General features: G+C 35.9%; 1 protein-coding gene across 2 annotated transcripts in view; it reads left to right on the top strand.

Moving 5' to 3' along the window:
- LOC124159294 (SPARC-related modular calcium-binding protein 2) overlaps positions 1-12,358 on the top strand; it is a 265,265-nt gene extending 252,907 nt beyond the window's left edge. For both annotated transcript variants that reach the window (XM_046535014.1, XM_046535013.1), the window contains 6 exons: positions 1,420-1,497; positions 2,486-2,611; positions 3,132-3,336; positions 3,533-3,623; positions 4,815-5,070; positions 10,894-12,358. In XM_046535014.1, coding sequence (XP_046390970.1) covers positions 1,420-1,497; positions 2,486-2,611; positions 3,132-3,336; positions 3,533-3,623; positions 4,815-5,070; positions 10,894-10,970 — 833 coding nt within the window. In that variant the 3' untranslated portion in view covers positions 10,971-12,358. The remainder of the gene's footprint in view (positions 1-1,419; positions 1,498-2,485; positions 2,612-3,131; positions 3,337-3,532; positions 3,624-4,814; positions 5,071-10,893) is intronic.
- The last annotated feature ends 3,782 nt before the right edge of the window (positions 12,359-16,140 follow it).

The raw sequence follows: 16,140 nt of genomic DNA, 5'->3' as shown, positions 1-16,140 counted from the left end.
CTAATGATGTGTGTATTTTGCCTTTTTTAATACTAAAATTAGAATTGTTGAGAAAAAATTTCATACTTAGCTGAAAATTGAAAAAAAATTTCATTGTACAGCTTAAATAGATTAATGCTGATTGTTATTGTAAAATTCACTAAATATTAATTAAATTTCATTACATTTCATTAAATATCATTTATATCCATTAAAATGAAGAAAAATGAGGGTCATAGTTTGATTAATTCAGAATGACTCTTATCTTTATTTCCATTTTATCATTGGCATCACTTCATCACTCAAGTTCAGCTCAGACACACAATGAGATTTCATTTTTTCTTGTAGCCCTGTTTGGGAGGGATAGAAATTAAACTGTCTTATAATTTTTGTTCTCAGGAACTCTTTCGTGTTTCTAAAATTTCTTAGTAAAAATCAGAATTATGTGTTATTCCAAGAACTCAAAACCACCTAGGTTTTGAGCTGCTTTCACCTCCCAAAATTTCCTCACAGTGAACGTCATAACTAAGGCTTAATTTTCTATGGCAGCTGTAATTTGATAAGGCTGTGTAAAGTAAAAATGACAGTGCAATCTTACTTAACCCTTTAGATGTTCAAGGTACTGATATATCAGCTCCATGTTTAATCCTATAAAACATTATCAGTTTATTATATTTTGAGTTAGTTTCTTTTCCACTGGAGATTATATAAATGTTAATCACTTCTGACAAAATGTTATTTCTTGTATAGTATTTAAAGTTCAACTTAAACCAAAGAACTTGTCTCTTCTTGTGCTCTTGAATCAGGCTTGAACTTTCTAGGCTTGAAAATGGAAATAACCTTGTAAGCAAAATTGTTAAAACCTTGATAATTACTAAGAAATTGAATTAATTATACCTTGAATGCTCACTTCCAATGCTGTTCCTAAGCAGAGGTTAATTTGAGGAGAGCTCAAGAGGGCAGGGGCGCAGCTAGGAATTGAGGCTAGGTGGGGTTTAAGGCGCAACTAATAATGGGGTTTAGCGGTGTGGAATACCCGCCAGGGTAAGCAATAGATGAGGGGTCCTTCCCCAGAAAATTTTTAAGATAAATAATTGAAAGTGGTGAGTTTTAAGTCTGTGTGAATAGTGATTTTTTGCTTGTGAGTCATACGTCCCCCTAGTATTAGTAACAAAATCTGTCCAATTAAAATATTTTTATAAAAAAAATTATCTGAGTTCTGGGTGGGGTTTTATTGCTACACCATTGCCAGAAGGTATTGTTATAAACTATATAATCAGTCCAGTTGTATAAAGATGAAACTCCAATATTAAATTGATCCCAGCAGGAAATGGTTCTATTGAAATGAAATCAGTGTGAATTGAGATTGGTGGTGAATGAATTCATCAATTGATTCATGAATTGGAGGTTCCATCCTTATGTTGCATATTTCTTTTACAGCCCTGCAGGGAAGTGAGCCAACTCTTATGGTGAATGGTTCAAGGGACGATTCTCTAGGAGCAGCAGATGAGGGTGAAGGTAAGTGATAACTGAAAAATGTACTTGCCTAAGACAAAAAGGTCTTCAGGCAAGACTACTTTTAAGTTCATGGTGATGAACAATTGATTTTATCTTTATGTTCAAACATCATTTATCCAATTAGAATTTTTATGAAAACAAATTTTGATTTTGAGGTTTGTAGATGGCATAATGGGAAGGGAAGGGGGAGAAAACAAAGTGATGGAGAAAGAGAAGTGGATGGTCAAAGCAAAATTTTAAATAAGAGCTTTAAATAAGAAATTTAAGAGGTCAATATGACAACGAATTCCAAGTTTTAAGTTTCCCGTTCTCTGGATACTACTACCTCCAGAGCAAGTACTAATGGCCAGCTAGAGTGGATAAAATCTCTTACAAAAATTCTCATTGTGCAAGGTCGCCCTGTGCTTGAAACTAATCTTAATTATTCTAATTGATTTTCATTCTGAACAGTTGATTCTGATTCCTTGCAATGGGATTTGTAATTGAAATTCTCGCTCCAATGATGCCCTATAAGGGATCTTATCATCACTGGCATTGAAATTTATAACACAAGAAAATTGCAGTCACATTGCTAATCAATTAGAATCAACTGCATTCCGTTCAGAATGAGAACCGATCGAAATAATTCCAATCAGTATCAAGCACTTCCTCCATGAAAAGGGACCTGAATGCATAATATTTCTAGTTTGGCTCTTCCTACTTTATAACAAAATTTTCTTTGAATCACTGATTGAGTGACTGTTCATTTCAAATTTGTGTCACCCTCTTAGGAGTCAAGAGACAAAAATTCTATGGATATGTACAACATAACAATTTTTTCAGGATTCTTACTAGCTGTGGAGTGTTTAAATATTTCAGCCTCCTTTTAATTCAAATAAATATGTAGGTCAATTTTTTCATGGTTGTATTCATTGGTCATCATAGAGATTATGTGAGTATATGTGATGAAAACTTTATCCTTAGTTATCTGAGTACATTTCTTTTTCAGAGAATAACTGCCTTTCTGATAGACAAGCTGTACTTGAGGAGCAGAATTCATCAATGAATAAGTATTATATACCAGAGTGTGCCCCAGATGGGAGATACCAGAAGGTTCAGTGCTACAAATCTGCAGGTAGGTATTACTTTTATGAAATATGGGTCAAATTCAGTTCCATTTTCTGTTCTTTTGAGTAACATTATCCTGTTGCAAATGTGTACGGCTATTTCAATTTCACTTATTATCACTATTACAATTACCACTTGCTTTTCCTTCATGTTTCCATGCTTTAACTTCATATTTGCATTTACTGTTGCAAAGACTGCATTAAAAACTTTGTGCATCATCGCAATTAATTTCATAGTTAAGCTCAGTATAAGTAAAAAAGAGAAAACTGTCTGGCTATTGGTTAACCGTCATGTAGTAAACATCTAAGACATTGCAAAAATACCCTTCTTTACTTGATTCTAGCTCTCTCTAAATAAAGAAATAACAGAAATATGAGGAGTTAATGAAATCTTTAATTGTCAAGCATAGTCGAACTGTTCTCTTTAAAATACCATGCATCTCTCTACCTTTCTTTACATCTTCTGAAGCATCTCAAAAGTATCAGTGACTGTATCATGCAATCAATGTAACTCTCATCTGTTTTTAGGGTACTGCTGGTGTGTTCATGAAGATACTGGTAAACCCATACCTGGGACATCAAAGAAAGACCAAGATCCAAAATGTGACTCCATACCTGTTCCATTTCGCCCAATGAAAGGTTGCCCAGAGCAAAGAAAGAAGATTTTCTTGAGAGATCTAATGGATTTCTTGACCAAGAAGATGATGCTAGCAAATTCTAAGAATGGCTCTGGGTATGACATGCATTTTGCTCTCTTGTTTGTTAAGTAACTATGGTAATTTCTCATGTAGAATAAGGTCATAAGGTTGTATGAAAAAGAATGTGGAACATGACTATTATTATTGGTATAAGTGTGTAACAATCCAATTTTAAAACCCAAATATGAGTATGATTCCTAGTGAATTATGTATGTATTTGTACTTTTTCAGAACTTCTGCTGGAGAGGGAAGAGTCTATAATTCTGTTGAAGAAGAGGTGGCGTCATGGAATTTCGGGATATTAGACAAGAACAAGAATAAGGTAGGTACAACTACAGGCATACCCCGAGTTACGTATGTCTCGACTTACGTAAATCCGTACTTACGTAAGCGATAACCGTATTTCAAATGATTACGTTAATTTTCGAATGCGAGCGCGAAGAAGTAGATATTCGCTCGTACAACCTATGGTAGAAAAAATATCGAATAGTTATAGAGTTTTTTACGTGCTAAAAATAACAAAGTGACCCATTTTTGTCATTCCTCGAAGGAAAATTCATTAATTTCTGTAGAAAAATCGCTTATAAATCCCAAGTCAGCAATCAACGTGAAAATTTGCAGTTCTAGTGATGGATGTGGTGGCGTATGTGGTTGCGCTCATTCCTGTACGATACAACTTGTTATACAGCAATTTCTGAAGCGCCAACGCAAAGGTTCGACTTACGTAAATTTCGACTTACGTATAGTCTGCCGGAACGCATCTCTTACGTAACTCGGGGGATGCCTGTACTAAATTTTCATGCCTCATCTATCTAGTTCACCATTCTTAATTAATAATAGAACTGCCTAAATTCTCACAACCGTCAAATGCCACTGTTCTGTCAAGGCCTCAAGTAATTCAGGGGTTTTAACAGGCTATAATCTGCAGCTAGTTCCACAATGTAGGCTTAAGCAGTTAAAATTCATCACAGCACCATCTCAGTCTTTGGCATGAGGCCATGTAGTATTGTCGCTGTTCACATACCTGCCTGGCATTTCGGAGGTGATGCTTCATCTTCTGGGCACACCAAGCGATCAATAGAAGTGACTTCTTTTCTGTTCACTTTTTATAGCTTACTTTGTCATTTAAAGTTAGGAAAAAGAACCAAGCTACCTCTATCACCAAATAATCCTGTTGTGACATAAAATTTCTTACAAATTCATTGAAGTTACCAATGGATCGATACATACCTAATTGGTTCTCATTTTTCAAGCTTTACCGAGTACTTGATTATGTTTCTGTTAAATACTACTGGCCAGGGTGAGTTATATGTGATGAAATAGGTTCTTATAGTTTAGTACAACTACTATTTACTTAATTTAGTGAGCTTAGGTATTGAAAAATAAATACAAGATGTAATTGGCACAATAGGACACAAGCAATGGATATGTACCCGCATAAATGTTGTTCTTTTTCCTATCTACATGTAAAATTATTATATACTGATTGGCACTTGGGCACCATTTCATACAGGTATTGGAGCGAAAGGAATGGAAGGCCATCCGCACATTGGTGTCCACCAACCGTGCTCTAAAGCGATGTGGAAAGAAACTTCCTAGGTACTGTGATGTCAACAATGACAGACGAATTAGCAGGACCGAGTGGTTGGAATGCTTAAATGCTTCTTCATCTGCAGTGGGCAAATCTGCTGGTGGTCAGCAACAGGACCCAATAGTGGTGGATACAGCAGTTGAGGGAACTGTTGCCGCTGCTCTAAACAGCAGTCAAGGTGAGTGAAAGGAGAAACAGGATCAAAGCACTAGCCTAACTCAATCCGTATTACTACATGTCCCACGCCTAAAAACACTCCAAATGTTCAGAAAGAGGGAGAAAATCCTATATGTGAAGGGGGATAGAGGTGGTTCACTCCGATCCCTTTTGTCATTATCTCCTCCAGGGTAAGAGGGTACGAAAAGAATTGTCCAAAAGAAAGAAAAAGCAAGTCCCATTACCATCTAGGATGAGGCAATGATGTGAAGGAATGGATATTAACCCATTATGTAATGATTAATGTAATTATATAATATTAATTTCATTAATCATGAACGTCGCAAAAAATGTGATATCGTGATATAACGAGAAATGAGTAAATAAAATCGAAATTTCGTCTTTTTCGCGAATTTCAGGCGAATTAGTGAAAAAATCTATTGAGTCATTATCTATTAAAGCCTTCATTGTTTAACGCTGTTGACGCTATCTCCTCACGATTCCAAGGTCAATTGGCTAGTTTTGTCTCGTGCATATTGTATTCGCGTAATATCCCACACTTTAGTAATGTCTCCGCCGGAATTTACCGTGAAATTAATAACAGCCTCTCTCTTCGCTTCACATTTATCGATCCTGAAAAGCTCAGAAGTATTTACAATGACGTGCTTTCTTTCCAGAAGAATTCAATATTCTGTATCAAGAAAGTGCTGAAAGAAATTAAATGCGGCCGTGAAAGAGCGGAAATATAAGCTCACGCACTCGGCACATGTCAGTGCAGAGCAGTAATTCCAGTAGACAGTGTTAATGGATAACTAGTAGCAGGAAAATCTGAAGTGTGAGTCAAACTTAACAATTTTGCACGGCACACGGCACGGCGAGCGAGTCATCTGGTCTGAAAGTGGCGTGAATTTCACGTCGTTTTGCCGTGAACAGCGGCCGCCGAAAAGTCGTTTCAACTGAAAGCGGCCTCAATGTAGCACATCCTGCATTTCACACCATGTACGGCGCATCGTCGCGTCGCGCCGGATTGAAATGGGTGCCGTGGTGACCTATTGTTATTTGAAAGCACGAAGCGCTAGCAGTCGGGGGAAGGGAAAGATAGGAGGTGAGGGGGTACTAATGGGGAACATGCACAATTTTTTATAACCAGATGAATCGGAAGGCCACTATCTAAAATGGATGTGGTAAAAATTTCACAGGTGGCCTGCGGTTTTTTACTGAGATATCACTCTTTAAAAATAATTCTTTCTCGGCAGCCTGAAAACACTGCGTCATGGGGCAATGGACGCGTGACGTCACAGAACGATATTGCTAGAGACTATTGTTTATATTTTGACAAGAAAGTAATTGGATGCTAATGATGGAACGGCATTTAGAGTAAATTATTGCTTTTGTTTCTTAATTAGTGATTTTCACTAACCTTAATTGATTATTTCATTCAAGCACAACAAGCATAATGGATGTAAACGAGAAAAAAGAGAGATAGGTTTACAAATCTTGTGTCGTACCCTGTTGCTCAAATACTTCAAATTCCACGCCGAAGGAGGTTTTCATTTATGTCCCGAAAGATTCGAAGAAGAGATTAAAATGGTTGAGAGCCTGCAGAAGAGATGTAAATTCTATATCGAAATTATCAACAGCTTTCTGTTGTGAGGATCATTTCAGCGTACGTGCCAGTAAGGTTGCAAATCTTATTTTTTTGAGTTAAAAAAGATTTAATTGAGCCAAAGAATGTTATTGCCACGTAATATAAATTGAAAAGTTACAAACAATCACATCAAAGGAAAAAACTTAATTATGAACGGAAAAAGAGTTATTATATTTCAAGGAAAGTATTATTATAAGATTTTTCTACCGTGTTGATGGAGACTTTCGCGGGGTGGTGCAGCATGCGCAGCAAGGTTTTCGGGTTGACCTTGCTGCGCATTTTTCTACCGGTTTAAGTACGTGTGCATGGAGCTTTGATACTTGCATTTTTCAATTCATATATATAGATAATTGAGCACAGGTTCCAGTGTCAATGAAGCTGAAAAACTATGTGAACTTGAAGCTGAGTCAGAGGATGACCGGGGGAGTAGTTCAGGTATTTCCTCTCAAGTGACATCAAGTGTTGCGGTTCAAGTACGCACTAAATTCAGGAGTAAACAAACGCAAATAAAGACACGTGTTTCTGATAGGGCGACACCACAAAAAAAATAAAATCTGTAAATACCCAGACATCCCCCATTCAAAGTTTGATGAGAAGGAAAGTCAGTGAAACTTGTGAGGAGTCGAGCTCTGAGGAGGATATGAGTGAAGAAGATGAGTACAGTTTTTCTGATAATTCATCTAATGACTCAGAAGCTGAATTTCTTAATGAAAATGACTCAGTTGAAAGAAAGCAAGTAGCAATTGCAGGAATAAATTTAATTAATAGAAACCCTAAGCTATAAATGGGTGTACCTGAAAAATGTAGCTTCATTCTGGGCACTCTTCAGAGAAACACAAATTTAAATATGTCCATGATCATGCTAATTCTAAAAAAGATTAGACTTAATGAATGCTTAACTATTCTCTCTGATGACTTTAGCATATCATTCAGCACAGCTAGTAGGGTGTTCCATGATGCTGTTCCAAAAATATCCCAATGTATGAAACAGCTCATTATATGGCCAGCCAAGAAAAAGATATTAGAGTTACTGCCCATACCATTTCGATCAAGGTATAGCCATGTACAATCAATTATGATTGGTTAGAAGTAGAGATAGAAAAACCATCGGAACCTGTAAAACAAGCTCTAACATGGTCGGAATACAAGTCTGCAAATACTCTGAAGTAATTGGTGTCTAGCACACCTGATGGATTAATAAATTACATATCTAAGGGCTTTGAAGGTCGGATATCTGATTCACTGCTTGTAGAACAATGTGATTACTTTAAATACTTGCCTTCTCATTGTGCTGTGATGGCTGATCGGGGTTTCAAACACATTGATAGCTTTCTTGGTACAAAAGGCTGCACATTAATTCCACCCCCCAGTGTTAAGTCTGAAGTTAAGAGCACCAAAAAGTAAGTAATGGAGACGAAAAAAATTGCCAGCTTGAGGATTCATGTTGAGCGTGTTATCAGACGCATTAGGGAATTTAAAATGTTAGTACCTCATGCCTGTATAGATCACAATCTTATTACCTTGATGGATGATGTGATTATTATATCTTGTGGCTTAATTAATCTTCACGCTCCATTAATAAAGTAGCATCCTTGAAAAAATGCCGACAATGAAAGGGAGAGCAAAATAAATTTATTACGAAAATATAACAAGAAGGGTATGGGGCCAGTTCTGAGATAGGTAACTAAAAAAACTAATCATGTTTACAGCTGTTGAAAAGAATAGGAAAAATATTTTTCTCCCAAAACCTTGTGGCGGCAGCCACAACATTCATTACAAAATCATGGTCATTCTCAATCCATAGACAAGAAATATTCTTTGTCTTCTCAAAATCAGGAGCAGCAACACAAAGTGCAGCTCTTTTTTATTTTTTTTCAGAGATAGTGTCATATTATGAGACACATTTAGTTTCCTAAATGCCGAATCGTATTTTTGGTGAGTGAAGACGTTGTAATAATTCAGAATTATTTAGGCATTAATCATACCTGAAACATATTTGTACATTAGTCTATTATTTCATTACTTATATGCAAACGACTATGGAGCTGATATAAGAGAACCGCATGATAAGTTTGGTATTAAATTTATGGATAACTAATAATTAACCGCTGATGAAGGATAGTTTGATTTTAGTTTTGATTTAATGATAGTTTATTTGATTTCAAAAATAAGTATTTATGAACAGAAAACAATGCTAAAACTTAAAAATTTTCCTATGCATTAAATAGCTTGCTTACCTGCTTGCTTTCACTCCACGCATCTCGGCGGCGACGAAAGAATCACTGTTTTTAAGGAAGGCGGCCACCAGAAAGGAGTCAACCATAAGTAAATTGTCTGACTGCGCCTTCTTAAATCCCACTTCAGTCATTTTGTCAATCAGTTTTCTTTTCACCTCATTCCTCCAACAATCCCCCTCTTTTTCCATCAACAACTCCCTAACGACATTAAAGATCTGTATTCATTGAAAAGCAGCAGTATTTAGACATCGAATTTTACGGCGAACTGAGGCCACTGAGACTGAATATTGTTCGGTGACGTCAAGCCAATGAGAAAGCGTTTCGGGTCACGTGACTTTCGTCGATTTTTTTTAGAATTTCATTAGCATTTTACAGCATTTGTGATTGACGTAGACAACTTTGGCTTATATATTCGGATTGGTGAGAAAATTCTCTATAAGATAGGCTACAATAACGGGAGAAACAAAGTTCATGCATGTTCCCCATTATATTAGCACCCCCTCGAAGCTCCACTGCACTTTAATGCAAAAAAATGCAAAAATGCGAGCTCGTTTTGACACACTCCCGGTTCAAGTTTCTTTGTATGCGATTGAGTTTAGTTATGCGTGCTTCTTTCGCTGCCTTTCTTGACCGATTGGAAACAGCTGTAATCAATACTCATGGTTATACTATAGCTACCTAGCACTCAGTTAGCGAAGACTGTCATGATAGCTTGTGATTCATGTTTGGACTGTCTTTTATCCTGGCTACGGCTTTAAATATCAAATGAAGGAAAGAAATTTTAAAATGCCAGAAACCTATTGTACCTATTGTATTCAACATGGTATTGCATATTACATAAAATGCTTTAAAAAGGTAAAAGCAACCATGAAATGTGTACCATAAATTACAAAACATCAAGAAATGTGCAAAAATAGGACTTTCCCTTACTAACCTACCAAAAAGAGGAGGAAATCTTGGATAAGGAAAGGGAGGTTTTCTTGGAGTTATAGGAAGTTGCAGTCACTTTCAAAAGTTTTAAAACAAAAGTTTTGCCGTCCTTTAATAAGTACAACAAATATTTCGCTTGTGCGTGAATATTTATTTGCTCAATAGGAGAAAAAACTTTATTGCAATGTACTTGACCCATATTTCACTGTTTGTTTGCACTTTACGATTTAAAAGAAAGAAAATGAAGTACAGCAATGCCCTAATGGGCCAGGTGTGCTGATGAGGAAGTAAGAAATGAGAACAGGTCCCCATTGAAATATATTTTATTCAATTTTTTCCCAGCTCCTTTGATAATTTTTCATTGGTCCTAAAACTTTTGAAAAGGATAAGGATAGATCCTTTCCACTCTTTTCATCCTCTTAAACCTTCAACATTCCTGTGCTATGATGCACTGAATTGTTGAGGCCTTTACTTTGTAGAATTCCATATTTTATGGTTGGAAGGAAATTTCTTAGCTTTTCTACAAAAACACACTTTATTGCCGACTAGTTTCGGTTACACTGTACCATTTTCAAGACTAGACTAGTCTTGAAAATGGTACAGTGTAACCGAAACTAGTCGGCAATAAAGTGTATGTTTTTGTAGAAAAGCTAAGAAATTTCCTTCCAACCATTCCTGTGCTAATTGTTGTCATCTATCTCTTCTGTAACTATCAACCAGTACTATCCCTCTCCCTAATAGTTATATTTAAACATTTTATCTATGCATTTTATTTAATTCCCACTCCTTCAAATACAGCTCATATTGGTCATTTTATATTGGGGCTTTTAACAAATTTATCAATTAAACATAAACAACCATACCCTAGACAGGTGGGACGCGATCCCGGGACTTCTTGCTTGACAGGGGAGGACTTTACCCCACCGCCGCCGAGGCCAGCAATTTCGGTCATATTTATTATATTATTTATATATTTTTTGATTGCTACGTATAATTTGCTATCAATGAATGGATGATTTCTTTCTTCCAGCATCTCCACCAGCGTCTCCCAATTCCCGCAGAAAGGGACCCAATCCTTTGGATATGTTACTAATTGGTGATGACTGAGGGTGCAAGTGGGACCAAGTGAATTGAGTGGTTTCCATCATCATCCATATTAGTGCAGGAAAGTTTGGTGGAAAGTGATATGTAGGCAGTGACATGGTAGATAGCTAAAAATTTGCCACTCCAAAGCTTCTGGCAATCGGCAATTGAATCAAAATATTAGATTTTATCCGGGACATGTGCCCCATAAATAAACTCTAAATGAGTAACTCATGGAGGTTAATGGTATGATAGCTAATATGCTATCAAAGAAAGTAGTATGAAACGGATTCCAGTGGTGATTGGTGTAATGTTTTAGAAATGTGCTACCTAGAAGCACTCAAATTTTAGTTCCATTGAAGAATTATGTTGAAATAAATGCTTTACAATGGCCTTTAAAGGCAACTTTCACCTAGATGTTTCTATTAAATTTATGTACAGTACATAATTTTGCAGTTTAATGATGTGCCCATGTGTAAGAATGACTGTCTGGACATGTATTATTTCTAGTGCTTGAATGTAAATATAGTTTTTATTGTTCAAGTATGATTATCTTCAGAGAATAATTTTTCTTGCAATTTGGAGGTGCACAATAGTCGACTACTGTGGCATAGAGGTAAAAGTTTAGTTGACAGCTACATTAGTTATCAATATTGCAATAGGTAATACCTAAGCTGAGATAGTCAATAATCTAAAAGCATAATCTATCTTTACCTCATTTAGCCATTAAATTGGTTGCATGGTGTTCCTCAAAAGTAAATGAAGTAAATATAATGTAATACAAACTTCTAAGTTTGGACAACTGGTTCCCGATTTAGTCATTGTTGTGTTGTGGTAATGTTAGTAGTATTTAACAGTAAGATCTCAATGTTAGCTATCTTATTTTGATACTGGCACTGAATTAGCCAAATTATTCTCAAAATAGAAGAATAGTATTGTAAAATAAGATATTAACTTGTTTATTCATTTCCCTTCTGCTCTCTAAAACTTTTATTTATGTGACTGAAAGGATTTTATGTTTTTATACGACTCATTTAATATATATCGTTATGTGAAGCCCAATAATTCATTAGGTTATTATGTAACTGTTTATGCATAGTTATTATATTATACATACTTTTCTCTTTGTGTTTTTAGCTAGAATGTAGGGTTTATGAAAAATGTATTGAAATTCTATAAATGGTGGAAATAACCACCTGTCACTTAAATAAATGATATCTAGCTTTCAAAAACAACAAAATAATTTGGCACTTTCATGATGGTGAAGCAAATTTTAAATACAGCAGCAATTTGTGGGACATTTGATATATATTTAATGTAATAAAAATTAATTGCAGTCTCATGATACGCTGTGATATGATCAATGGAAAGCAATAAAGTGTAGACACCAAGCACTTAGTATTGAAATTAAATGGAATTTGATTTTATCATCCTGAACATTAAAGTAGTACTTCATTGTGACCCAGGTGTGAAATTTCAATTGAAAAAATGAAGCGTTAACAGGTAGGTAGAAAGGTATGTATATAAGGTAGAGCACTGATTATCCAAAATTCAAGAAATGATAAAAACATGCAAGTCATGAGTAATTCCCTACACCTCCACCAATATCTCTGTTCTGCTATTAAATCTCTATGACCCTCTTCAATCATTATATGTACGGCCTACTCCCCTTCATTCTATCTAAAAATCCTATTATCTTCCTTCCTCTCCCTCATTTACCTAATATTCTACCCTCTAACACCAGTTTTAACTTCCCCTCCTGGCAAAGTACTCTCTCCATCCATACTTTCTGTTTAAAAATTTGTAAAATACCCATTATTTTACGCATTACGAAGCCTAAAATTTCATTTTTCTCCTAAACAGCAGATGAAATTTAACATTTGAGGAGTTGAATAATGGAGAAGAAATGAATTGACACTTGAAGCTAATAAAAATGAAATTTTTTTAATAAAACTTGGGGGGGTCATGAATTACCCCTAAATCCGCCACTGACAATAGGAGCATAAGAGTTTCCATACAGCAAGGATTCCACTCACCAAAATGATAATGTTGCTCCTAATGAGTCTCCAAAAAATATCATATGAGGCTTAACATAATTGGAATTGTTGCTAGTCCGACTCCAAACTTGACTTATTTGCTTCAAAGAAAGAACTCAAAACTTCTGCGAACTGAACTCATTGCTTCTGATGAAATTTACCTCGGCTATAGCTCAGCAATGATAGGGGAATGAATGGCAAAAAAGGTGGGAAATATCACCGGAAATAAGGAAGATACAAAAGCACGCAATGTGTCAAAGTAAATTTCTTGACTTGAAAAAGATCGTTAAAGGATTGTTTTACGAAACTTATAAAATTTAATATTATTCATAATGAATTCAAATTGATATTTCCCCTTTAATTTTTCTCATTTTTTACATTGTACATATATACAACCTTTCTCTAGCAGTTTAAAAAAATTTGGTAGGGGTAATCTATTATTTAAGAAAGAAAAAAAATTTTAGTGACTAGGCATAACACTGGCCTCCCACCGCAAATGGCATCTGGCTCTTTGCATAAGATGTCGTATCCACATTCTTTTCTGCCAGTGCCTACAAGAGGAGAATGATCCCTCCGATTTTGGACCCAACTTAATGCCCGGCTATTAACCTGGTCATTGGAATAGTTCTTCAAACTCTTTCATAGCACTAGTTCATGCTTAACCTCTTCCCTACGCAGGGCGTGGTTTCACGGCCTGAATTTTCTGATGCTAAAGAAGGAAGGCCGGATTATCACGGCTTGACGTTTTCGAAGCAAAAGGCCAAAGGCCGTGTTTTCACGATTTCGCGGTCAAGCATGCTAAGTGGGTCCCAACCGCCATTAGGGTCTCTCGGCGTGAGAGGTCCGACCCTTTCCTATTGTCCGCGTGGGGATTATCTCGGCCCATCCCGGCACTTAGTGACCCACTCGAGGAAGGTGCTCATGGTCACTTATTTGTTTATAAGTTAAAATAACTAAAAACGTTCACGTTGCATTTATTGAAAATCAATGCGAGGAATTACATTCTGTATGTTCTGCTGATTGGTTCCAAATTTTAAACGGAATTTTAGCGTTCATATTAACTGAGTTGATCATCACCTAGAACAATTTTTGGAGACGCTAAGGTTAGATGTTTAATTGTTATTTTTATAACTCACTAGCAAGTTTGTAGGAGCGATATTGTAATGATTTACATCTAAAAATATACGTTATTTTGTTAGCTACATTCTAGATGTACATTTGCGGTGAAATTCGATAGAATATTCGATTTAACTTCTATGAAAAAAAGCCCTCGTAATGTAATAAAATATGATTCTCTCAGTTCTTTGTCGTGAGCCAAAATTACAGCGACTATTTTTAATAACCTCTTACCAACCTTTGAATACAAAGGTATTATAAACGAATTTCGCTATAAATACTGATTAATGCATATCCTAAAAATTCGTAAATTTAATGTACGATAATGTATGATAATGAATGTTTTACGTAGACACATGTTGTGAGAAGCATTCCATACCATTGCAGGAAAGACAACTGCTCTACCCAGGTAGTTACTCTCATATCTTGGATCTCTGGTCAGGTTGCACCTCACAGAGTTAGTTCGGGACACATTAGCGCATTAATGTTTTCTTGGAAAAACTTATTATCCTCCAACTGGAAGACCCAAGAGTATATTGGTGTAAGTATTCTCCTACTGAAATATGTACGTGGAAGGTGATAACCTCACTCTTCTCGGAATAGCTCATTTTCTTTTCAAAACTTTCTTGGCGTGTACTCAAATTTAGCCGTTAACTATCTGTACGCATTCCGCTACCTATACCAGGGATGGTTTCTGTGGAACCCTGCTGTGCGATGCAGCCCATACCATGAATGAAAGAGAACTGCACCACCCAGGTAATTACTCTCATATCTAGCTTCTCTGGTCAGGATCCAGGAGGTCTGCTTTGTGCCCCTCACGGGCTTATTTCGGGACACATTAGCGCATTAATGTTTTCTAGGAAAAACTTATCATCCTCCAACTGGAAGACCCAAGAGTATATTGTTGTAAGTATTCTCCTACGGAAATATGTACGTGGAAGATGATAACCTCACTCTTCTCGGAAAAGCTCATTTTCTTTTCAAAATTTTCTTGGCGTTATCATTGATTATCATTGATTTCTAGCATTGATAATAACAAAGTTAGTGGACACAAGGTACCTACTAAGACTTTAAGTCCAGAAGTCTGTTAATTGTAACACTAAATTTTCATTTCAAATTTGCTTATGCACATAAAAAGTACAATCCTTATGGAAAGCAAATAAACAGGGATAAGGATTTTTCAGGCTGATTCTTTGTTTCGACAAAATAAGAAGGTAATGCCCGCTTGCTTTTGGGAATTGTTCCAACCACAGTAAGCCGGCATTTCAAGAGATTATTTGCTAATCCAAAACTGGTACATCAATTGCCAATCATTATATTTTGACCAGTACTGCTGTAAGGGAGCATCACTTCTTCAGGGGGACTATTGCTGACTGAATATCAGGTTCACCAGCATAAATTACATAGTAAATTCAATATGTAGTTGTGTATTCACCAATAGAGTAAGAACTTTTACGATCGATGACAAATTTTTCAAATATCTCACAAATCTGAGATAGCCTATCCAATTTTTTTCCATCTTCCCCGGTGTTATTTTCGTCAAAACATAAACATTGCAGCAAAAAATGAAAATGTTTTCTAAACATAACCTCTGAAAACATCTCAATCCCAGTGTTATCACTACCCCAAATGTCAGTAGAATTTAGGCAATTCATTTTTTGGACAACAACTAAATAAAGAATGCCAAATAATGCCCTAATTTCAATAACATGTCACCTCAGCATCTCGAACTCTGGTATAATGATCTGCAACGGATTGAATTTAGATATTTGTATTTTCTATAATTGTTGCAAGTATTTCATTTCCAGAAAAACACTGCCAGCAAGCTAAAACAGAATCAGCATTTTTAGTCTGACCTTTTCTTCAGGAAGTTGTGGAAATATGTTATGCTCTCTTATTGTTCAAACATTTTTAGACAGTGAATATGTTACCCACTTTGACTTTGTCTTTACCTAGTAGTTGAGCTTAAGCAGTTTCCTAAGAGTTACTGTCACTATAGTTCTACTCACTGCTGCCGATTTCCTGTTCTGTCTACCAGCTGC

The sequence above is a fragment of the Ischnura elegans genome, chromosome 5 (genome assembly GCF_921293095.1).
Source record: "Ischnura elegans chromosome 5, ioIscEleg1.1, whole genome shotgun sequence".
In the NCBI taxonomy this organism is placed as follows: domain Eukaryota; kingdom Metazoa; phylum Arthropoda; class Insecta; order Odonata; family Coenagrionidae; genus Ischnura; species Ischnura elegans.
The sequence above is the reverse complement of the archived record's forward strand: the minus strand, read 5'-3'. Positions and strand labels throughout refer to the sequence as shown.